General features: G+C 37.9%; 2 protein-coding genes across 15 annotated transcripts in view; one reads left to right on the top strand and one right to left on the bottom strand.

Moving 5' to 3' along the window:
- Tex10 (testis expressed 10) overlaps positions 1-16,450 on the top strand; it is a 43,475-nt gene extending 27,025 nt beyond the window's left edge. For 2 of the 3 annotated variants that reach the window (XM_005326320.3, XM_040286104.2), the window contains 6 exons: positions 341-429; positions 1,866-1,999; positions 8,577-8,657; positions 10,299-10,480; positions 14,890-15,100; positions 16,229-16,450. In XM_005326320.3, coding sequence (XP_005326377.1) covers positions 341-429; positions 1,866-1,999; positions 8,577-8,657; positions 10,299-10,480; positions 14,890-15,100; positions 16,229-16,342 — 811 coding nt within the window. In that variant the 3' untranslated portion in view covers positions 16,343-16,450. The remainder of the gene's footprint in view (positions 1-340; positions 430-1,865; positions 2,000-8,576; positions 8,658-10,298; positions 10,481-14,889; positions 15,101-16,228) is intronic. The other variant, XR_013438193.1, reaches the window with a different exon arrangement.
- Positions 1-24,943, bottom strand: part of Invs (inversin) — a 206,649-nt gene that overhangs the window by 48,632 nt on the left and 133,074 nt on the right. For 3 of the 12 annotated variants that reach the window (XR_013438190.1, XR_005734029.2, XR_013438191.1), the window contains exons 15-19: positions 23,639-23,803; positions 21,638-21,867; positions 20,691-20,765; positions 17,737-17,859; positions 4,143-4,219 (exon numbers count right to left, since the gene is read on the bottom strand). Coding sequence is in view for 8 of the 12 variants with exons in the window: in XM_040286095.2 (XP_040142029.1) it covers positions 17,753-17,859; positions 20,691-20,765; positions 21,638-21,867; positions 23,639-23,803 (577 nt within the window). In the remaining 4 variants the exon portion in view is untranslated. The other 9 variants (XR_013438192.1, XM_040286095.2, XM_021727004.3 and 6 more) reach the window with 6 other exon arrangements.

Genomic DNA, 24,943 nt, shown 5'->3' with positions numbered 1-24,943 from the left:
GTTCCAGCTACCTGGGAGACTGAGGTAGGTGGATTACCAGTTTGAAGCCAGCTTCAGCAATTTTGTAAGACCCTTAGCAACTTAGCAAGACCCTGTTTCAAAATAATAAAGACTGGGTAAAGTGCCTCTGGCTTCAATACCCAATAGCAAAACAAAAACATTATATACTATGGGTTTTCTTTTAAGCTATTAAATAAGTCTTATTAAAGGAAAATTATTTGATGTGGTTCTAGCTCAGTGGCTGAGCATATGGAGGCTGTGGATTCAGTCCCTAAGACCCTTAGGTCCCCTGAAAAGAAAATTGAACTTCTGATAATAATTCTCCCATTGTTTATTATAGATCATCACTTTCTGGATGGAAGTATTCAGTTAAAGACTGGTTGATAACTGATGTGGACTATTTCAGCTTCTTATTTTCCACACTTACAGGTAACCCCATTTCACTTGCCAGGTCACAAATTAAACAACCTCATTCTTCTAAGATTTGCTGTCTTATCTGTTTGGTTCCCAGTATGGAAGATGATAAGTAATCTGTCTTAGAAGGATTTTTATTATAAGTGAAAATCTTTGAAAGAATATTTGTACCCTGCAGTATCAAGTTCCTGAAGCAGGTGGTACATGATTCAACTTCAGTGACTCAAATCTCTTATAAATATCCAACACTTTGGGTTATTTGAAAATCATGTGATTATATTTTCATCTCCTTCCTAGTCTTTATTCTTAATTTTATTCTCATCCTTGTTTATAGTGAATTGTACCTAATTGGCTCTTTTTCAACTAGCCAGAGAAAATTCCACTGCATGGTTTAAAAATGCAGCAAATAACAGATCTCCTTTCCAAACATGTTCAAATGTTCAGTTTGATATAATAATATCAGGTTTTGATTAGTTCTTATACTACATTCCATTTACCCTCAAAACAAAATCGCAAAATGAGTAGAAATGCTGTCTTATTATCATTTTGAATAATTGTGCTATTTCGATATTAACCTTTTTATACTTAGATGATAATGATGAGATTGAAATTTTCTAAATGCTTGAAATTAGGGGGTTAGTTATTATCCAAATCCAGAAAGAACTTGACAGGTTTCAGAATGAAGTTGAATCTATTAAGATAACTATTTTAAAAATTAACTCCTACGTGTTAATTTCATATTTTTTGGATGAGCACATTTGAGGTAGGAGGGATTTATATTTTATGTTTATATATTTATATAAAAGTTACCCATCAAAAAGCTTTTAGTTTTACAAAACTCAAAGTTAGTACTGTTATGTGGCTATTAAACTTAGATAATGCCTCTTCAGGGTGTACTTATGGAAGGATAGTGGTCTGAACATCTAAGTGGGCAGTGGTATTTAATCATTCTGAGAACAGCTACTTTGGGACATTGTCTGTGTAGCTTAGGTCAAATGTACTGAGGTGATAAAGAAATCAAAATTTTGTTAACTGAGGTGTAGTTGAAGGAACTACAAATGTATTGTCCATCTGCAGGACCCTGAGTTCAGTTAAGAAACAAAAAAATAGACTTGGGGGGATACAGTCATTTTAAAACAGGGCTTTTATCTAAGAAATGTAATGTTTGGCATTGTAAAAGTATGTTATTTTTACTCATTCATTTGCTTTTTCAAAAAATTTTATTTTTCTAAGTAAAAGTATATATTTTACTTTGGGTCAGAGCACATAATTATGTGAATTTAACTGCCTCATTACTACAAGTTCATTTCTTAAGATAATTATATGATATGTAGAAACTAAAGAAGGGTTTGCTGGAAGGTATATGTTACCTGTTTATCAAAAATTATGAAGACTGTTACTGTTTTGTAATTAATTTATTTTCACATGGCTTTCTTTCTTAACTGCTTTAGGCTTTTCAAAAGAAGAGTTGACTTGGCTTCAGAACCTCCGAGGAGTTCCTCATGTCATCCAGACACAGCTTTCCCCTGTGCTGCTCTACCTTACAGACTTGGATCAGTTTTTACACCATTGGGATGTAACAGAGGTAATAGAGCATCTCAAAACAAACTGATAATTACTGAATTTCTGTTTATTAACCACCAACAGTTACTATATGTGTTAGGGTTGCCTTGTGAGCTGTTTTTAGAGAAATTAGTATAAGAAATGATCCCTGTTTTGAAAATGCTTATCCCGGAGAGGAGATACTTGTAAGAGGAGTGGTTTTCATTATGAAACTCCACTAGAAATAGAACAAAAATCAATACTTTGAATGATGGAGACATTTACTTTCTTTTATTTAGCATAAAATAGATCCATCTATTTAAAAAAGGAAAGAAGTCTAATTTTTAAAATAAATACAACAAATTTAAACAATCTTTTAAAAAGAGGACTTTGATTTATATATGATTCCTTTTACAGACCAGAAATTTAATAACTTTAATATATTTTAGTATTTATGAAATACTTTGGTTTCCAAAGCAATTATTTGTTTCCTTTATAAATATTAAGGCAAATCTTGTAGATATCTAAAAAATTAAACTTAATAAATAAGGTGAATATTTTAATATTTAATATTTTGTTGAAATATTAACATGTTTGTGTTTCAGTACTATTTAATGAAACCTCTATCTAAAACCACAAGTCTAGCTGGGCACTGCAGCATACCTGTAACCCTGCAGTTTGGAAGGCTGTGGCAGGAGGGTCACAGGTTCAAGGCCAGCCTCAGCAATTTAGCAGTCCCTAAGTGAGACCGTGTCTAAAAATAAAAAGGGATGGGGATTTGGCTCAGTAGTTAAGGGCCTATACAATCCCTGGCACCAAAAAAACAAAACAAAAACAACGAAGCAAGTCTAAATTAAATTGGAATTATAAGATTGATAAGTTGTTGCAGATGTAAACCAGTGCTTAAACTAAATACACAAAAACATTACAACAGACAATACTAAGGCTTTGATGCATTTCTCCTTTTTTTGGCTTGATGGTAGGATTAAATTAAGGGGCCCTGTGCTTTCTGAGTATATGCTCTACCGCTGAGCTTAATGCCCAGCCCCGTTTCTTATTTATTTTCTTTTTTAAAATATTTCTTGGGCTGGGGCTATAGCTCAGAGGTAGAGTGCCTCCCTTTCATATGTGAGGCACTGGATTCGATCCTCAGCACCATATAAAAATAAATAAAGGTATTGTGTCCATCTACAACTGAAAAAAAAATTCTTCACTTGCATTCAAAGTTGCTTATTCTTATTGATTATAAGTGCAGTTATGCCATCCCATGTAATTTGGGGCGGGGTATCAGGGTTTGAACTCTGGGGCACTCAACCACTGAGCCACATCCCCGGCCCTGTTTTGTATTTTTATTTAGAGATGGGCTCACTGGGTTGCTTAGCACCTGGCTTTTGTTGAGTCTAGCTTTGAACTTGAGATCCACCTGCTTCAGCCCCCCAATCCATTGGGATTACAGGTGCCACCGGATCTGGCTTACCCCATGTAATTTTGGTTTTAATCTTTCACTTATAATCTGCACTTATGTTTTTGCTGGCTGATTTTTAAAAAATGATCCAAGAGGCCCTGGCCAGGACATTGCATTTTTTCCCATAACCCAATGACTAACCCCCACCCCTGTCAGTATTCTTCTGTTTTGTTGTTGCACTTTATTCTGAATTCTCTTCAGGTTCTTTTGACTTTTAGGGTTATACTTCTTACAGATACTTAACATTTTTCTGTCATGGCCTTTTAAAAACTTTAGATCTATTTTATACTAAATAAAATACCTTTATTTAGTTCTGTTAAATGTTTATTTTTTAGTTATAGGTGGATACATTAAAAAAAAATTTTTTTATGTTGTGCTGAGGATTGAACCCAGTCCCTCACACATGCTAGGCAAGTGCTCTACCACTCAGCTACAGCCCCAGCCCTGTCATGGCCTTTTTTTGACTTTGGTTTTGACACTTAAGGCTTTGCCAAAGACATTTATCCTCCTCTTACTTACAGTATGTAGTATAATGTTTACTTGGGGTTCTTCAAAAATACTGATGTTTTTAAAAATGAAAAGAAATAATGAATTGAGGTGAAGGTCTTGCTTACTAGATTCAGGATTGCCAGCAGTATATAATAATGGTAATTGTGTCCTTTGAAAGTACAGGCAGATTCTGATTTATTTAAAGTGTTCTGTCAGGCATAGTGACACACACCTGTAATCCTGTTGACTCAGGAGGTGGAGGTGGGAGGATCCCAGGTTTGAGGCAGGCCTCAGTAACTTAGTGAGACCCTGTTGAAAAATAACAAGGGTTGGGTTCAATATCTAGTACCATCCTCCACCCCCACCCATCAAGTGTCCTGACATTTTGAGGAAAGCATTGTATGAGATTCCAGGCATAGACTTGCCAGTGTCTAGTGTGATGACTTGAAAACTCAACCTTTTTAGGCATTGTTATTATGAGGTCATAATATATGGTGGTTCTTAGCTCTGGTTTCTAACTAGCAATTAAAAAAAATTTTTTTTATAAGCCCATCATCTGTAGAAAGCCAAGACACAGTTGTCATTAAAATGTGATTATCCATATATCTGAGGTGAACATTTGCCAAGGCCACCTATTAAATTCCAAGGTTGCTATCTTTGCAATGTTAGGACATAAATTAGGGAAAATTGTAAAGTCTTATTTTTAGTTATTGAAGTTTTTAAGCAAAATTTATTTTGGATAAACTGTCTTATATTTCAATCTTCAGGTGAAAATATTTAAAATACATACTTTTTGACATGTTAAGTGCAAAAAAATATGTTTTTCTAATAACTTAATTTGGGCAATTACTAGAGTGGACTTACCTGTTTGTATTATGGCAGTGTTATATGCCTAGGTAAAAATATTTTTTTAAATAGCAGGACTTTTTGGAGTACGTATTATTTAAAAAATATAGTTGAGAAGGATAGACAGATCATAGTGAAAAAACATATTCCAAGTTCCTGAATCTCCCATTTTCCCTCCCCAGGTTCTGCTAGTTTCTATTACTTAGTTTTTTCCTAAATAACATTTATCTTCTGTATCTTTACAACAAACTACCTATATGCATATGTTCTTTGGGTTTTCTACTCTTATAGAAATAACATATTGTTTATATTGTTCTGGACTTGCAATTTTCATTTAATGTCTTTGTGATCGTTCTTTCTGGCCACTAAAGAAATCATACAGCTGTATGATTGTATGATCTTTCTTTTAAAAACAGTAATTAACAGGGGAGGATCCCAAATAGAGATTTCCTTTCCAGGCCCAGCAAACAGTTTTAAGGTTAACTGTCATTTGTAAGATATTGAATGGGTGTTGTGTTTTGGTTGTGCTGTGGCTCAGACTCGGGGCCTCATGTTTGCTAAGCACATGTGCTATCTGGGCTACCTTACAAACTCCCAAAGATTTTTTTTTTTTTTTTTTTTTTTGGTACTTGGAATTGATCTTAGGGCCTCCTGCATGCTAGGCAAGTCCTCTACCATTGAGCTATATCTCTAGCTCTTTTTATTTTGAGACAGGGTTTCATTAAGTTGCTCAGGCTAGTCTTGAACTTTCTCTCCTCCTGCCTTAGCCTCCTGAGTCACTGGGATTATAGGCGTGTGCCACCACACTGGCTAAGAATACTTTTTAACATGAATAAACTCTGAAAAAATGGTCATACAAAGTAACAAAACAGTTTTAAGAAGTGACAGTATTTTCAGTATTTTTTTAAATCTCTCTGTGTCTTTCTCTCTCTCCTCGTTTTTTTGGTATGAGGGCTTGAACCCAGGGGCACTTAACCACTGAACCACATCCCCTCCCCTTTTTTGTATTTTATTTAGGGACAAGGTCTCACTGCATTGCTGAGGCTGGCTTTGAACTCACCATCCTCCTGTCTCAGCCTCTCTAGCTACAATTATAGGTGTGCACCACCATACCTGGCTCTGTTCTTCATTTAGAGTAATGTAATATGTATTTTTACTTTTTTTACTTTCACCATAAATGTATATAACTTCAAATTTTATTATTTCGTTTTACATGTTACTGAACTTTTTTTTTTTTTTAATATTTTTTAGTTGTCAATGGACCTTTATTTTATTTATTTATATGTGGTGCTGAGAATCGAACCCAGTGCCTCACACGTGCTAGGCAAGCGCTCTACCAGCCCCCATTTTACTGAACTGTTAAAAAATAAAATAATACCTTTTTAGTAATTTGCTTTTATTCATTCAACATACTAAGAAAGTTATGTTAATGTGTCAAGTAGTTCATTCTTTTTCAGTGGTGTATGGTATTTCATTGCAAAATAGGAATTCATTGTCTTCCATATTTTGAGTATTTTTTTTAGATTTTCTTTTTTCTTTTTTTCCTACTTTTGGCATCAAGGGCATCCCCTTTTATCTTTAATTGCTCTTTAACTTAACACAGTCTACCTCCAAATTACACCATCCTACTTTATGTAATACTGGAATATAAGGTCATTCTTACTTGTGTTTCTCTGTGTGTAATGTGTTTTCATTTCTCTAATTTCTTTCTCTGCATTTTTAAAAACATTTTTTTTTAATCCTTCTTAAATTTTTCTATATGGAGCTTTTGTTGTACCTAAATGTTACTTTTACATTTTCTCGGCTTATATTTGCTTAGTGTTTTTTTGGCTTATAGTTTATTGTGTTAAGGAAAATAGGTGTCGTGTCCCCTTCTTATAGGTCTCTTAATTAACATGTATTAGACTATTTTGTTTTGAATGTCATTTTTTTAAAGCATTTTTTTGTGTTTTAGAAAATTATTATGTCTTCAGGTCACTAATGTTGTTCATAGTATTCAGCTGCTTTTATATCCAACCAGTGAATTTTTAAAATTTCTTAAATTTATTTATTTTATGGTATTGAGGATTGAACCTAGGGGCACTCTAACCACTATATTCCTAGAGCTTTTTATTTTATTTTATTGAGATGAGGTCTTACTTAAGTTGCTGAGGCTGGCCTAAAACTTGATATTGTCCTCTTTTAGCTTCCCAAATAGTTAGAATTACAGGTGTGTGCTACCGCAGCTGGCCCAAACAATGTATTTTAAATTTCACATTTTTTTAATGTCAAGAACTTTTTCTTAAATCTTTTGCTTTTCTTTTGGTTTTACATTTGCTTAAGATAGTTATAAAAATTGTTTTAAGATTCTTGGGTCTATCAGTCATTTATGTAGATTTATTTTTCTCCTGGTTATGTTTTGTGTTGTACATCTTATACAGATGTTTTTGACAAGTTTTTGAGTAGATATTGAATAGTGGAAATTTGCTATTTTTGAGTTGGAAAATTTTGTTGTTCTTAGGCTATTTGGCTTTTTTTCTGGTGGTCATGCTGTTTGAGAAGTATCAGCTTGGGCCTTTTTAATCTTGGTTTTAGCTTGATTGGTGTGGCTTATTAGGACAAGTGGCCTTTATTAACATAAAGCTCATTAAACTGTGGCTTCTGACCCAGTTTTGGTTGTTCCTATTTTTTATACCATCCTTGATCTAAGTGTGTACGTTCTTTTAACAGTTGTTAAAATGAAAGAAAGAATATGTGACAGAGCTGTACATGGCCTACAAAACTTGAAATACTATTTGGCTATTTATAGGAAAATATTTGCTAACTTTTGTTCTTGGGCTCATTAAGCCCTGCTTTGTGTTCTCTGAGCATCTTCTCAATGACCTGGGTGTTCTAGGAAGACCCTCCATTTTCCCTGGTTAGTACTCAGACATCTCTGTGGCCTGTTTGAGTTTTAGGAATTGTTTGTTTTCTGCCCCTGCATGTTCTTTGCCTGGCGTCCTGGAGACATGCCTTGTGCATTCATGGCTTTGTATTCAGCAGAATACCTAAAGAGACTGGAATTCTCTTTACTTTCAGGTTCTTTCCAATCCAAATTCTAGTTGTCAGCAGCTCTCTCAAAGTCCTTGCCCTGTCTTGCCTACATTAGGGAGCCTTCCACACTTTGCTTGGGTTCCTTCTCAAAGTGCCTTCAGCAGAGGCCAATATAATAAATTACTGTATTTACAACTTTAGTGTTGCCGAAGTTTGAAAACATTTGTTTTCTATATTCAGTTTTCTGTCTACATGCTCTGGTTTATAACATTTTTATGTGACGCCACTGAAACGAGTAGGAAAGTCCCAGATTTTCAAAAAGAAAGAAATTGTTCTTGGTCAGTAAGATACTGCAGCACAGGTAAGTCTTTAGCTGAATAGAATTTTGATTTAGGAGTCAGGGGGCTGCTCCTGACTATATTGTTGACTTCTAGATACTAGAACATTTGAAGTGCTCAGAAATCAGAAACTTCTTAAGCCTGATATGACTTTCAAAAAAGTTTTGGATTTTGGAATCTGAAGTGTTTTTGGATTTTGAATATTTCTATAGATTTCATTCCATAAGAGCCAAATATGCAAATATTCCAAAATCTGAAAAACTCTAAACTCTGAAACATTTTTTTGGTCCTGGGCATTGTGGATAGGAGATACTCAACCTTCAGCCTATATTTGTATTTTCTGTATTATGAGTATTTTTTTAATACCTGTTTCCCATTATTATGTAGAGCAAATAGGTTAAAAAAAATCTGTTGAACTTGTTTCTTACCTAAAATGTTAAGATTTGGTTACTGGTTTTCTCTTTTGACAGGCAGTTTGTCACAGTTTGTTGGTTATCCCTGCCCGGAGTCAGAGCTTTGACATCCTGCAAAGTGCCATCAGTAAGCATTTGGTAAATATCCTTAAAATTTTTTTTCTCTTAAAAAATAAAATCAATTCAGTAGCTAAGATTTGAGTTTGTCAAAGTCGAAAGAGACAGTGTTTGGAATTCTAAGCTTAAGGATAGCATTGCCTCTAACAGTATTATACAATTTCTAAGAACTGAGAAATCCTGTTATTTCTAGATGTTACTAAGTAATTCTGTGACCTTGGGAGAAATTCCTTCTTTTCCTTTCTTCATCTATAAAAATGAGGGTCCATAACATTATACTTTAGTTCTCTTTTGATTTGTGATGCTCTTGTAATTTGCATGTGCATGGTTTTTGTGTATTAGGAACCCAGCAGATAGACCAGCATCTGAGTTCCACTTAGGTAGTTTGGGTTCTAAGTCTTGGTCCCTGGGAGCAGGGTGATCAGTATTGAGACTGACTTCACTTACCCATGGGTGTCTTTTGTCCCTATTAGTATTAACTCAAGAGTAGGCATATCTCCTTTGTTGCTTTTAATTTGCTACAACTTTGATCTTTAGTTTTTTATAATGTGTTAGTGCAAGGGAGAATTCTCAAATTTTATCTTCCTAAAGACTCACTTGTTTTTGTAATTTTATAGGCACGTCCATAACCCCTCTTTTCTCCTTCAAAATATTATTTCTCTTGAATTAGAACAGGGTAATTCTTTGAATTCCTGGTACTTCCTTTTTTTTCTTCCTGCTATCAAACTTGCAATTCTTACACCTTGTATCATCAAAGATATCAACCTTTTTTTTTTTTTTTTTCCTGTTGCCACCTCAGAGGGTTATGCTTTCCTTTGACTATATTCATTTTCCTAGTAAAAGATCAATATGCCAGCCAGACTTGGCCACCATTTTCAGACAGCCTAATGGAGGAGATTAAGACCTCAGAATTTTCAGGCTTTTAAAATGATTACGTGATAGTAGTTTTCAGGAGATTGAAATCACAAGTTAGATTTTACTTTTATGACAGTGTAGTCTAGGTGAATGAACATACCATAATGAGCCTTATTTGGCCTTCCCGGGTTTCTTGACTGCAAAGCAGTCAAGTGTTATGTATAGTAATATCTTATATCCACTCCTCTAATGGTATTTTCTTTGTATCTGAATGGCTAAATCAGAAGGCAGGAGAAGGCTAAATGTAAAATGAACTCTGTACATTTAATTACCTGGAATAGAGTGTGGTACCAAATTCCAAGAGTTTTCTAGTTGGTAAAGTCAAAAGTTTTTAACTGTGATTATTGATGTCAAAATTTTCTTTGGATGCATGAAATAATCCTTTTAAATAATGTCTTGATGAACATTAGAACTTGTAACATGGAAGATTTTAGATTTTGTCATAAAGGGGAGGCAATGGATTTCATTAATCATATTTCTTGGGCTCAGTGGTAGAATAGTTGTCTAGCACACTTGAGGCCCTGGGTTCCATCCTTAGTGCTGCTTATTCTCTTTTCAAAGTTATTTGATAATTACATTCTCAAAGGAACACATGACCTTTGGGTGCAGCAGGTGGTGTATGTTTTGTGTATGCTAGTTTTTAGTAGAAGCGTTATAAGTTTGATATTCCAGTTAACAGATTTTGGTTTTATTTGGGTGATGGGTACTTCTGTAAAGAGGTAATTAATCTCATTTTTCTCTGCTTAGGTTGGGTTGACTGTAATTCCAGACAGCACGGCCGGCTGTGTTTTTGGTGTTATCTGTAAGCTCCTGGATCATACATGTGTAGTTAGTGAAACTCTACTGCCATTTCTGGCTTCTTGTTGCTACAGTCTTCTTTATTTTCTGCTCACTCTAGAGAAAGGGGAAGCAGAACATCTAAAAAAGAGGTAATAGCTTTTTTGTGTGTTTGTTTTGTTTTTTAACCTTAAGTTTTTCCTTTTCTGCCTTTCTCCCCAAATAAATAAATTAGAGAGGGTGAATTAAATTAGATTTTAGAAATACTGTAAATTCTCTTTTAGAGAGTTTGTGTTAATCTAGCTTGTCTTTGCTTTGTTCTTTCATGAATCCTCTGTGTGCTGTAGTGAGAATTCTTAGTTTTTTGATTTTCCTTTATAAATTTTATAAGTTAGATGGCATTATAAAGTTTCTTGAGCGCTTTCCCTTATTAACATTGCTGTGGGTCTAGCAAGATAAAAAAAATTCTATTCTTAAGAGAATGGGCTATTACTACAAGCCTTTGTATTTTGTTTTGGTCTTTATTAGAGCTTCCACAGTGGAATATAAAATTCTTGGATTTATGAAAACTGTTCTAAGATGCTAGTGATTTTAATTAGCTAGTACTTTTGCTCTTAGGTAATATTCAAGCTAGACTTTGTAGGATAGTTTGTAAAATTCCACTTCAGTTTAAAAACTGTTCCCTTGTTTTTATTCTTATACTTAATAAGATTCATTGTAGAAGGTTATTTTTTAAAATTTGGCAAGTGAACAAATAGGAGAAAATAAGTTCTTTAACTTGCTAACATTTTGATGTGTGTTTTTTTGGGGTGTGTGTGTGTGTCTCTCAATTTTTGTTCATTTATTTATTTTTGGTATTGGGAATTGAACTTATTGGCACTTTACCATTGGGCACATCCCCAGTCCTCATTTTTGAGACAAGGTCTCGTCAAGTTACTGAAGCTAGCCTCAAACTTGAGATCCTCCTGCTTTCACCTCCCAAGTTGCTGGGATTTATAGGCATACACCACTGAGCTCAGCTTTTTAAACATTTAAATGCCATGAAAATGTATCATACATACTGATTGTATAATACACCTATATACTTTAAAAGAGTATACTGAATCTTTTTTTAACTGACCCCCTAGGTTTAGAAACAGAATATCATCAGTACATTCAGTTTCATGCACCCTCCACAGTTATATTTCTCTTATGCCTCCACCCCTAATCACTTTTGTGTTAACTTTGTGACTTTAAAAAGGGTATTTATAAGAATCACATGTGTACGTATTTTACTTGGAGGAGTTCTGATTCAGTGTCACTTGTGAGATTTCATATTTCATTCAGGCCCCCCCTCCCCCATTAGGGGTCAGTCAGTTTCTCAGAAGGGTCAGATATTAAATATTTTAAATATTTTACGTTTTATGGGCCGTGTCTCAACACTGCTGGTAGTGTGAAAACTGCAGTGGATAGTATGCAGAGCAATGAATGTGACTATGTCTTAAACTTACAGAGGCTGTTGGCTGGGTTTGGTTTTGGCAGTAATCACCTGACTGCTATACAGCATTTTGTTATATTAATGTACCATAATTTACCCATTTTACTGTCTATGCTCATTGATTTTTTTTTTTTAGTGAGTGTGTATATAGAAAATGTGTATTTCACTGTAAATACACTATAAATTGACATAATAAGCATAGATTTGATATCATTCTCATCATCAGACTTTATGTCTGATGGGTCAAGGAAAGTTTTTATAAATCTCAAGGAACTTCTCAAGGTTCTAAAGATTATATAAGATTTTATAAGATCTTTACTTATGCACTGTGTATATTGTCATTTGTCACTTTCTGTCACTTGAAATACAAGCTTCTTCGTTAAACACTGTCATCTGATGTTTCATAGATCTTTTGTACTTTCTTAGAGAAGAGTAGCCTGCTTTGACTTTATGTGGCAGGATGCAACTTGTTGGCCTGTCAAGTGCCCAGTTTTCTATGGATATTGGCCAAGTTGTTAATACCCCTGGACCCCAAGATGGCATTAGTCAGAAGAACGTGCTTGTAGCCAGAGTCTAAAATACTTAAAATTCCCTTTACCATTGAAGAAGGTATTTGTAAGATCACAAAAGGTACAAGTGCTCAAATGACTGAGAACTTTTGATTGTACAAATACTGGCCAAAAAGTCAGGCCTTACTAATTTTAAATTGTTCAGAACTTTTCACCAAACCTTTGTTACTAATGAAAAAATTTGTTGTTATTCTGAGCCCTCTTAGTTTGTAGGTTAGTAATCTTAAATTTTTATTCTCTTCATCTTTGTGTTGTAAGTTGGGATTTGTCCTACAGTACATTGTAATTTATCCTGCTGGAGACTTGGTGTGCTCCTTCATTCTGAAGACTAGTTTTTTCTTCTTCACCCTGGAAACTTCTGTTGTTAGTTCTTGATTATTGTCTCCTCCCATGTTTCTCTTCAGTTCTTTCAAAAACTACTTTTGCTTGAAGAGAGCGTCTCATTCTGCCTTTGCCTCTTAACAGTTTCCGCTTTGCTAATTCTTTTAGCTTTCCCTTTGAGCATTTCTTTCATCTAATATTGTTCGGTTTTCTTTTGGATTTGTTTCTAGTTTGGATTTTTGCTATTCTTGTTTGCTTATGGTTTATTGGTTAAAGTTCCTATCAGTTTGTTCTTTATCTTTTTTTCCTTGGTGTGGGGAATTCTCCCTCAATTTGGAGAACAAGTGAGGCTCTGGAGATTGTCTTTCACAAGGTTGAATTAACTCCTGTGTCTTGGGTTTTATACCTTTTCTGTAAATGTGCCTTTTAAAGAGTTTTGGAGGTTTGTGGAGGCCTTCCCATGGGATAGTTGAACACTTGGATTTTCCTGGCTTCCCACTGCATGTAGGGAGCCCAGTTCAAGCTCTCTGCCTGTTATAATTGGGGTCTGAACCCTCAGCTTCCAACACTATTGACTATCCCCCAAATTGTACATCGTTGTGTACCCTATTGGGTATCTCTAAATTCTTTCACTGTTTCTGGCATATAGAAGTTTCACCCATTTATGATTTTACATCCACTTCAATTTACAAAAGTAGAAAATGAATGCAGTCTTGTGCTACATAATGAGGTTTCTCTCACTGAGACCTGTGTATGCAGTAGTGGTCCCCTAAGATGTGGAGCTGAAAAATCCCTATCACCTAGTGACACTGTAGCCATTGCAAGCAACATTGTAATGCAGCACATACTTTTCATTTGTGGTGATACTGGTATAAGCAAACCTACTGCACTGCCATGGTTTAAAAGTATAGTACGTACAGTTATGTACAGTATAATACGTCATAATAGATAGCTATGTTACTGGTTTGTTTAGAGAACATTCCTATTAAAAAAAAAAAACTAAAACAGTATGCTGGCAGCAGCCTCATTTTTCTTGTGTTTTTTCATCCATCTCTGGACTGCATTCAACATTGGAGCATTACAGGAGTAACTTGTAAATATCTAAGGGCAGGTATTATAAATTCAGTTGGAACCAAAGTAGCTTCCTCTGTTCTTCTTCCCTAGATGGTATGATCTTTACCTCTATGCCTGTACCTCAGTATTAGCTATGTCTACAGTCTGGCTTAGTCTTTTCTCCCTGCATGTAGCTTTGCTAGCCTGACTGCATCAGTTAATGGACTGTTTATCTAGAGTGGATTCCTTATCTGCCTTAGTTGTCATTGCCATATGTGAAGTCAGGAAAGTTAGTCATGTGGTGAAGGGCCCGGTCCACCTAGACCTAGAGGGTAGTAAGCTTCTCTTAAAAGATTGGGGACTGGGAGGTTGTGCACTTTGGAACAGAAACTGCAACAGACTTAAGTTCAGAGCCTTTAGCAGTCTGTAGACTCGTCCCTTCAAGTAGATGTTGCTCCATTTAATTGACACTCTTCTAGAATGTGGTTAGACTAACTATAAGTTCATGTCTCTACCATAAAACTTTTTTGTTCTTGCTCTGTAAAGATATGAAGAGAATGATGATGTTTGTTGACATTTGGATTTACCATTTCTGGCCTTCCATGATGTATTGTTGGCAGTAATGGTCCCCTCACTGGCTGCTTTGTGAAATCTATTTTGGCTCCTGATGAGCATCCAACCCCCCCCATAAATCTGCTCCCTCCTAAGAAATTAAACAAATTCAGAATCTAGGTCATAGACTTAAAGTTTTGTGTATTTCTTTTCTTTTTTTTTCTTCTTCTTCTTTTTTTTTTTTTTTTTTTTTTTAACCAGTGGGGCATTCTTATTCTTCGGATGTCTTTTACATTGTATAGCAGTTGAATAGTGTCCAATGTTAGATACTGGGGCTTCAAGAATGTCTTGTTAAACCCAGGAAAGTGCAGATTGCTAAGCTTCCTGGAACCCACAAAATAGGTGAGAACAGCTAATTCTTCATTGAATTTATACTTACTTAGTTCTGATTAAACCCAGTTCTTATTTATGATGATTTGTGGTGTTTTATCAAGAAATGCTAATCTCTTAAAAGACCATTTCAATTTTGGGGAATGTGAAAGGGATACTTTTCCTGTGTTGGCTCACTGACTGACTTCTTTCTTGATAGGGACAAGCTGTGGGGGGCCTGTGTCTCCATCCTGGCTCTCCTGCCTCGAGTTCTCAGGTTGATGCTGCAGAGCCTGCGTGTGAACAGAGTTGGGCCTGAGGAGCTGCCTGTTGTGGGCCAGCTACTTCGTCTGCTGCTTCAACATGCACCCCTCAGGACTCACATGTTGACCAATGCCATCTTGGTACAGCAGATCATCAAAAATATCACGGTAAGAAGCATAACAAGAGGAGGTTCATGGGACAGGTAAGGGTGGGGTTCCTGCACCTGGATTGGCTTCTATAGTTAAGCCCAGTGTGGTGATTGCTTAGGGCTTCCCTGCTGTACAGCACCTGACTAGGACTTAACTAGTACTTTAAGCCTTAAAGTACACACACTTAATGAAGGTGGCACCAGGAAGTTTCCAAAAAGGTAGGGTCATCAGAGTCATTCTTACTTGGACTCTGTTATTTAACTGGGATCATTTGGCAATTTTTTCCCCTCTTACCTGAACAGGCTTGTTTTCTTGTCTGTCAAAAATGGAAGTAATGTCATTTTTTGTGTGCCTTTGGGTTTTGGTGACCATAAATGAGATTATCCAAGTACCGTATTTAGTTTACCTGACATTTTTTTGCTCACTAAATGTTAGCTGACATTAAGGAAATTCTTTAGTAGCAACTTAAGGCTGATTTCTAGTCACTTAGTTCATTGGATAGGAGGAGATAGTAATCAGCTCTGCCTCCTTGGTGGCTCTTGCCTTTAGCTACATCTGTTTTGGGAGGTAGTTTTATCATCTAGGGTTCCTTTTGTGTTTTTGTTTAAGAGGGTTAAAAGGTGTTTTGCAGAGGTGTTTGGGGTTTATTCATTGGGACATACAATCTGTTATGTTTTGGAGTAGTGTTTATAAGAGTAATGAAAATAGCAATGGCATAATTCAGAACCGTAGAAGGAAAGAAAAGTCAAGAATTTGAATTATTCCCATATGGGAGAATCAGCCTACCTCTTGATAGACAAAAATTGTCAGAATTATTCTCAGTTGTTGTTAATGCAAGATAATGAGACACTAGATGACAAAGGGAGGGAATCACGGGTATAGGAGTGGTTTATGGTGAAATTTCATTAGTTCTTAGCATATACAGTAGGAAATAGGCTAATAAACCAGTAATACCTGAGGACATAACTGACTAGGAATTTTCAAGGTCTGTGTTAATGCCCAATTAGTAGTTCCTTTTTTTTTTTTTTTTTTTAATAGGTGGGGGGATACTGTTGGCTAGGCTTTGAGAAATCATGTTTTGGTGTGAAAAGCACTGAAAGGTGACTATTAATATAATTCTCAAATTACTCTTGTTTTTCTCTGCAGACACTGAAGAGTGGAAGTGTTCAGGAGCAATGGCTCACAGACCTACATTATTGCTTCAGTGTGTATATCACTGGGCATCCCCAAGGGCCCAACGCGTTAAGTACAGTGTATTGAAGAGGCGTTGTGGTACCTGTTGTTTGAAATTGTTTATTCACATCTATCGTATTTTGAAGAGAAACTGATGTAATAAATGTTTGTCATTAAAGCTAAACTTTTAAAGAAGTTTTTGAACCTTCTTTTGCAAAGCAATGTTTGTGAGTTCCCATTGAAGCTCAGGCTGGCTTCCTGGATTAGTACATATACATGAGATATGCCTGGTTACAGGTAGAAATAACATTTTGCACTTCAGAGGAATTGAATATTTACAGAATGGAAGTATAGTACCTTCTATTATTTATCAACATACTAGCAAAAGTGTTGTGATCCCAATGAGGTCAATCTCATTCTTAATTTTGAAAATAATAATTATTAAATTAAAAATTGAGGTAATTAAATTAGGTAAACATATTGCTTTTTATCTCGTACCGTTAGCACGGGGATGATACTGATCTTAACAAAAGTGACTAAAAAAAGCCATGAACTCTTAAGTTTGTGCTTCATCTCTGCATCCCCACAGCAGTCTTTACCCTAAAATGTAAAAGAGCCCACAGTCACCAGATTTCATTTATATCAGGTGTTCTTCGAGCTAGAATGTGTGTAGTTTTCCCTGCCAGCAATAGAAGGCATTTTGAGAAGCTTGTTCACCTTGTAAGTTAGTCAGAAAGTACAAGTGGGATGTCGAGTCCTGAGCTGGCACCTTGTTACATGAGATCTGGCTTATAAACCCTACCTGACTGACTCTTTGATCCTGACAGGCTGGTGGTGCTAGGCATTCAGAGAGGACATGGCCCCAACCTGTGGCCTTCAGAAACTAACATGGGAACTAGAAAATGTAAGGAGTCAACAGAATGTACTTAGTTCTATGAAGTTTCTAAATGCAAACACTGGGACATAATTCTGATATAAAATTTAGGACTGATAATGTTGGAGTAATAGGAGGTGGTATCTATCAGAAAGTTTGTTTTAGTAGATTCCAGGCAAGTAGTAAGATGAAGATGGCTGCTGGGGGTGTAGAGAGGGAGGGAGGTTCCCCGTCTCATTTAGGTTTATCACTTGAACCAGGAAACGAGGCCTGTAGTAGCTAGCTGTTAGAAATCCCAGCCCGGCAGCCCCTGCAGTGCTCACCACCCTAGTTTTTACTTACGTTACTGATAATTATCAGTTCTCATTTCTAGCTGTACTGTGATGAAGGCACACAGCTGGGCAGTATGCATGGACATAGTCCTAGTCCTCTCAGTGTAGGCTGAGATGATTTACAAATTAGCACTTGTAAGAGCAGAGGAAACGCTGGATATTTTCTTTCAGTTATGACATTTTCAAGGTAATAAGGCTTTAGGCATGGATATTAAAGTTTTCCCAAAATGTAAGACGGTCCATCAACAGAGAATCAGAATTGCATAGCTATTCACCTTTCTCCACAGGCCATCAAAGCTTTGGTTTGTTTTTTGATTTTGCAGCTGATTGCAGGTTATAAGAAAAGTTCTTAGATCTTCCACTGTTCTCAAGGAGATGTATGCATTGCAAATTGCTCACTGTTAAAAACAAATACCAGATAAATAGTCAAGTTAATTTTAGTGCTGAAGGGAAGACTTCCTTGATGCTAAGGGAAAAGAATTTAAGTTTGTGCTATCCCTGGAGCCAAATAAGTTGATGGGCCAGTGTACTTCAGAGGCAGGGTGATCACTGGCCTTGCATTTCTCCTCCTCTCAAAAATATGGAACATTTCTTGAAGGAAGCACCTGCATTGGGAGGGAACAGGTGTCTTAAGGAGCTAGAACTGGAACTTTTGGTCTTAAATCTACCTGGAATAATTAGTGTTCTCTCGTTGTGTCTCATGACAGTGCATCCTTACTCATATTCATGTACCATCTTTTAGTTCCCTTTCCTTTTTGTTTCATAAGATTTGAAACCTATTCATATTCCTGAAGGTTGATAGACTAATAGGCATATCAAACTCAAAATGGATTTTAAGAGGACTTTTTATGACTTTGAAATAACAAATTTGTAGGCTGCCACAGTCAGAAAACATGATAACTGACAAATGAGGACACTGAGAACTCATGGTTGGGAGACCTTGCTGCAGCCATATTGCTATATTTTGCTCTTAACCCTGGAAAAAATAAAAGCAAATATGAGGGGTAAGTTCTAAAAAATATAGAACATGTCTTTATTTTTCTCTCCTGGTTTTACAATTGCAACAAAATTATTTTTAAATGAATTAACTGCTTTTGGAACTCCTGTATTTTTGGCTACCCTCAATATAACTGAAATTATCACCTGCATACCCCTGTACAAGATGGCAGAATATACTGGATTCAAGCAGGAGTTCCATTAGCAATGCTCATGTAAGCTACGCTATTCCATTCACTGGTGTGGAATGTTACAGGAAGCTCTTTTCATTTTTAAAGAAGTGATCCCTGCTATGTATGTGTCAGTAATAGGCTATGTTGATAGTCTTTGTGGGTGGTTTGCAACAGCACTGTGAAAGACGGGAGAAAGCAGGGAGTTTATCTGTCTCCTAAATGGATGTAGGGCAATAGCCTGCAGAGACTGCATTTTGATATATTTTTCTGTTTCTTCCTTTTTGAAGTGGTAGAAGAATTATAAAACTTCAGCATGGCATCTCCCCAAGCCAGAGGGCAGGAACAACATATTCAGTCATCAAATAGTTAACCATCTACAATGCACCAAGTAATTTTCTGGAAGTGAACAGAACATAGGCAAAATCAGAAAATTCCTAGCCCTATTGGATTCTCAAGGCAAGAAAGTGATTAATTTATTTTTATTTTATTTTTTTGTGTGGTGCTGAGTATCAAACCTAGTGCTTCATGCATGTTAGGCAAGAGTTCTACCATTGAGTCACATCCTCAGCCCTGAACTAACATTTTTAATTCAAAGTGAAGACCAAAGTTAATGTTCTCTCTTTTGGTTTAATTTGTTACTTGATTACAAAATTCACAAACTTGTGTATATATCCAAGTCACACTCAGTTTATGGATATTATTTCATTTGTAGACATGTTTTCTACATAAAACAGACTACAGCTAAACTGTCCCTAGTAGCTCTGCCTGACCAGCTTCATTAACTGGTTGATGCTTCATGTAGGTAGGTTTAGCCTTGACAAAACCTATGTTCCCTCCAAGTTCAGGGTAGGGAAAGATTCTCTTTACTCGTGTCTGATTTCAAACCAGTCAGAAATGTGTGTAGGAAAAACAAGATGCTTATTATGTAAAGTCTTAAGAAACCATTAAGATCTTTGAATTTGTTTACTCTGTACCCTCACTAAAAACGTTTCAATGTTTAAGGATTTCTGGCAGTACTGGATTTGCTTTTCTCTTAACTCAGAGTTAAAACTGATCTGATTATCTTTACTAATATTATATAGATGAAACTTTCTGGTAGTTCTGACAGTTCTGTTGAAATATTCTTCTGTCAAGAAAAAAGAAGGCCTTTTTACACAGAACTGTGAGGTTTGATGACTTTGAAAGTTTTTACTATCCCACCCACCACTTCCCTGATCAGCCTGCCTGGGTTACATGAGTTACCTTATTAAAGGTTTGGCAGTAATTACTCTGTCCCCTCCCACCTCCAGATTTTCCCCTCATCAAAATCTAAATGAATGCTAAAGTTCATGCTGACAGTCATTGTTCACCTTCCCAGCTGCACTCTGTTCCTGCAGGATGACTGTGTGGATCAGGGTCAGGGCCATGGGTTGCCATAGCCACTGTGAGATACACTGGACCTGGCATTAGCTGCTGACAGCACTGAACTTATCACCCATTTTTAATGCTGGCGTGAAGGAAGGGGCACTAAGTAAACTCTCTTGTCTTGTGGCTGCAAAGAAAGCTGCTGAGCTCTCGTATGAAAGTGTACCTTTGAGCCTGAGTGCAGTGTCCTGTTTATGGTGCTCTTCCCACTTTTGGCAAGGAAATGGAGGATCTTCTTGACACCAAATGGGCCAAGTACTTCCAACATTGATTTGAAGAAAGTATTTTTGTAATATGAAAAAGTATGTAAAAATGATTAGTGATAGCTACCATTTATTGTTTCTACTGAAGGTAATGTTAATAGCTTTTAGTTGTGAAAATAATTTGTCTCGGGCTGGGGATATAGCTCAGTTGGTAGAGTGCTTGCCTCACATGCACAAGGCTCTGGGTTCTATCCTCTGCACAAAAAAAATAGTAATTTGCCTCATAGAGACATATATTGACTGTGATAATCCCATAAAAGGGGGATAAGAAAACTACATTCTTGAAATGACTTTGGAAACCCTGGCCACCTCTCTTCTAATATCTCCTGTATTTGGGAATGAAACAAGAAAAACCCTTCACATGTTCTCTCCCCCTGCTTTATGATGCCTTACCTGAATTGAGATGCAGAGCAGGAGGGGCTCTGGAAAGTCTTGTAGGATGATGTACTTTTCCTTCCAGAGAACAACCTGAAATCAACCATCAACAATCATCTATCTTTGACCAACAGCAGTGTGGCCTGACCAAATTATGAATTCCTTATTGAGGAAAGGGCTTGAGCTACCAAGATACAGTAGGTATGGCATGGAAGTGCAGATTGTTCCTTAATTGAAATGTTTGGGAGCAGCAGCTTTACAGATTTAGGGGCAATTGCATAGACTTTACTGGATGGGCATTCCTAATCTCCGATCCCAAGTCTGAAATTTGGGGCTGCTCAATCTGTATCATGTAGGTTCAGAGCCAAAACCTGAGATTTTGTTGCAAGAACTACACAAGATCTTTCTAAAGGTGCTTGGCTTTTCTGGTGGGGAGTTAGCCAGAACTGTTTTCTGCTAAGTTTATTTGGATGAGCTCTTTCCAGAACTAAAAATGCTTCTGTTTACAGCAATTTATCTGCTGAACAAGTATTCACTATAGTGGATGGGTCTCAGGCATTCCATAGATGAGCAACCCTATACTACCTTAACATAGGAAAGGTCAAGGCAAGGCAGACAAGGTATGAGTCTAGAGTTGTCCCAGTGGGTAACATAAGTTGGGGAATACTTGAGCAGAGCTCTGGAGAGGTTCAAAGGATGAGACTGTCAAGCAGGGAGCCTAGTGAAGACTCTTGGGAGGCTCTCTGAGCTGTGATGCTAGCTAGAATGCCTCATGAGACCAAGTATGACCCAGAATTGCTGGGAGGCAATAAATGGGGTGCTAAAATTTTATGCTCAGAAGTAGAATAAGGAAGCTTTCTGAATGGTGGTGTGCCCAGTGTAATTAAATCCTATTTCAGATTCTGCCATGGCACTCTGAGGATGGCACTCAGATGGTATACTACATAGCCCAGAAGGACATTTACCATAGATCTGCTTGAGCACTGAGTGCCTGGTAGACTTGGTGCCTGAGATGCCCTTGGATGGGCTCTTGGGAACCCTGATGACTGCCACAGTCTTTGGGAGCTTTACTTCCAGTTCTCTTCTCCAAACCTGGAGGAGCAATGATGTGCACTCACGGCTCCATTTGTGCCCATCTCCAGCTCCAGGCTGCTTCCTGTGCAGCAGGTGGGACAGGTGCTTTCTGAGCCGGTAGCTGGTGGGGCCAGAGGAGAGGAGAGGCTTAAGGTCACAGTATAAAGAAGAGCAAACTTCTTTCAGGTTCCTAGAAGCTTTAGGTACAGTACTTGTGAAACTCCTGATTTCAAAGGTGGCATATTGAATTTGAGTTCTATCTCTTCCCATCATGAAATACTAATTGAACTAGGATTCATCAGAGGAGTCTTTGCCCTCAGGGAGAAACACTATGCAAAAACTAGGAGCTGGGCACATGGGGACAGATGTGATGGTTTGGTAGGCTTCCCAGGCTGCCGTGCACCGTGCTTGTGTAGGAGCTTCCCAGGCAGAGGAGGGCACTCTGAGCAGCAGAATCAGCATAGACGGACGTGAGGCTGGCTGCATTGTGGAAGGAGCCAGCATCTGTTGAAGGCCTGCTGCATTCCAGGCACCCTCCCTGTGATTTAAGGGGCTGTGAGGCAGACCTTCCAAGGTTCAGAAAAGCAGAGTAACTTACAGAAGGTGACACGGCTAGAGCCAGCAGAAACCAACATTCTGAATCAGTACTATCTGGCCCAACTGCCAAACACTGCTAAGGACTTTGTCTGATTTCCATACATAATGGAGGGACTCACAAAGGGTTAAAGAAGAGTGGCAGCCAGGTGCAATGGTACATGCCTATAAAGCCAGTGATTTGGGAAGCTAGGGCAGGAGAATAAGTTTAAGCCCAACCTGGGCAACTTAGGGAGACCCTGTCTCCAAACATAAAAAAGCTGGGAACATAGCTCAGCGGTAAAGTGCCCCTGGGTTCAATCTGCAGTACCAAAGGGGGGGGAAAAAGTGGCAAAGGTAAAAGCTGCTTTTTTACTAAGAACATTCCACTGGGAGTGGAGCTTGGAGTGGGGAAAGATGGGCAGAGGAATGATGGCAGTATTTACATCTAGTCTTTACTTGATGGTTTTTATCCCACGTGTACCCAAACTTACTGACAAGCGCAACTGTTTGGAACCCTGTGAGGGAGAGCTGCATCTGTGTACTGCATCGACTACTCCCAGTGAGCCTAGAGGAGCAGCAGGCCCATGCATGATGCTAGGACACACCACACGGGAGAGAGTCTTCCCAAGTCTGCTAAATATTTGCAGTGCTTGGTGCAGCCCTGCCTCCTTTACCAAAGGCTGATTTCGGCAACCAACATGGTTCTTCTTTTCTTTTCCTGGAGAGTGACAAATCATTGTATCCCTCAACTAGAATATGTCCCACCTTTCTAAATGGCCAGTATTAGAGAACTAGAGAGATGGGGCACTGCTGTTCCATAATGGTTTCTTACATTGGAGGTGTTGGGTGTCTCCCCACTCTCTGTGCTTTGGGGAGGCCCAGGTACTGGTTGAGACTGTGGGGAGCTTCAGCTTTTAGTGGACACAGCTCCTCCGATCAGCACTGGTATGGAGACTGGATTGGCATCCAGGAAACTCTTAAGGTTCTTGGGGCAGAGGAACAGGCCTCATTCTCCCTCTTTCAGGAGAACAGATGCCCCTGGACTGTGGGAAATTCAAACATGCCCCATAGTCCATGGGGTCAGGGCTCTTCCTGCTGTCCAGTCTATCCTTGCTTCTTTATCTCAGAATATACTGGAGAGAGCGGACAGAAAGGGGCTTCCACATATTAGGTGATGTTTTAAACAGCAGCTTTCCAGCTTAGCCTGTCCAGTACCTTAGTTTTTATAATAGTCAAGTCTTAATTGGTAATAAAACTTCACACTTAATTTTCAGACTAGGTTTCATTTTCTTGAGGTCCAAGGTCAATCTGCTCACCCATTGATGCCTATTTTCCAGCTCACTTTCTCCGTCCTTTTCATGTCTCCTATAAAGACAATCCATTCATTGAACATTAAGTGCCACGACCTATCCCCTATGCTGTCCCTCACCATTCCTTGTTTTGGTGTCAGACACACAGTTCCAGGACAGCACTTTGGGGTCCTATAGTTAAAATGGAAAATATAGTTAAAATATAATAGAATCAACAAAAGTGTTTTCACCCTCCAGATGTGGTACTCCACAACATGTGGCATCCCAGAGGCCCTTTGGGAGTTGATGTTTCTGAGAATTGCACAATGGTGCAGCCGGAGGGGGCTTGGGTAATTGCCCTTCCAGATGGGCGCACCAGACTATGAGCCCACTGTTTCTGTGAGGAATGACTGAAGGCTCATTTGCTAGTCTGGATACTTACTGACAGGACCTGTCAACTCCTGACTCTTCAAAGAAGTCAAAGAACAGTCTGGGAGGGAGACATTTCAACTAGGGAGCAGCTGTGGGGCCTGGGGAGGCAAACCTTGCCAGCTTGTTTAGATCCCAGGTGTCAGCCAAAATAATTAACAAAAGTCCCTCCTGATGGTAGTGCATGTCCTAGTGTAGCTTCCCAAGGAGGGAAGCAATGGACATTCCCTTCTGCAGCTTCAGAGGGAGACTCGACCCAAAGTCAGCATTGGCACCTACTAGCTCTATAGTGTTAAGCTGATTAACCTTTGTGCTTCAGTTTCCTCATCTGTGGAATGGGGACAAAAATAGTAACTACCTCAGAGGGTTAATTGTGAGGATAGAATTAATATCTATAAAACTACTTTGAACAGTACTTGCACAAGTGCCCAATAAATGTTAAATGACTTCTAGTATTAACAATGACAGATATAACAGCATCACCCCACGCTTGGGACTGAACCCTCGGTGTGTGTGAGCACTTCCAGGCAGCCCTTTTCTAGCCTGCTCTCAGGTGAGGAGCAGGAGGCTAGCCTCCACTGCCACCATCTTGACCACAGCAAGAACTCACTTTAATGTCAGGGGAAGGCCCTCCAGTGTGAGTCAAACGGAGATTCAAATGCTGGATCTGCACCACAAACACAGCTCATTTTTCCTGAATGGTTTGCTTTTCTAAAATACAGAAACCCCCATGTCTGTCATGATGGCCTTCTGGTGTGGCTAGGAGCTCCCATGTGCTTAAACAGACATGAGTACACATTATTCCAAGCTAGACCAGATAGGCCAGCTCTGGGTCAGGCATTCTTTGGCGTGATATTCCCATTGCATCTCCTGGGACCTCCCACAAATCCATCTTGCTCTCTT

Source organism: Ictidomys tridecemlineatus, chromosome 4 (genome assembly GCF_052094955.1).
Source record: "Ictidomys tridecemlineatus isolate mIctTri1 chromosome 4, mIctTri1.hap1, whole genome shotgun sequence".
NCBI lineage: Eukaryota > Metazoa > Chordata > Mammalia > Rodentia > Sciuridae > Ictidomys > Ictidomys tridecemlineatus.
Note: the sequence above shows the minus strand (reverse complement) of the source record. Positions and strands in the feature narration are given on the sequence as shown.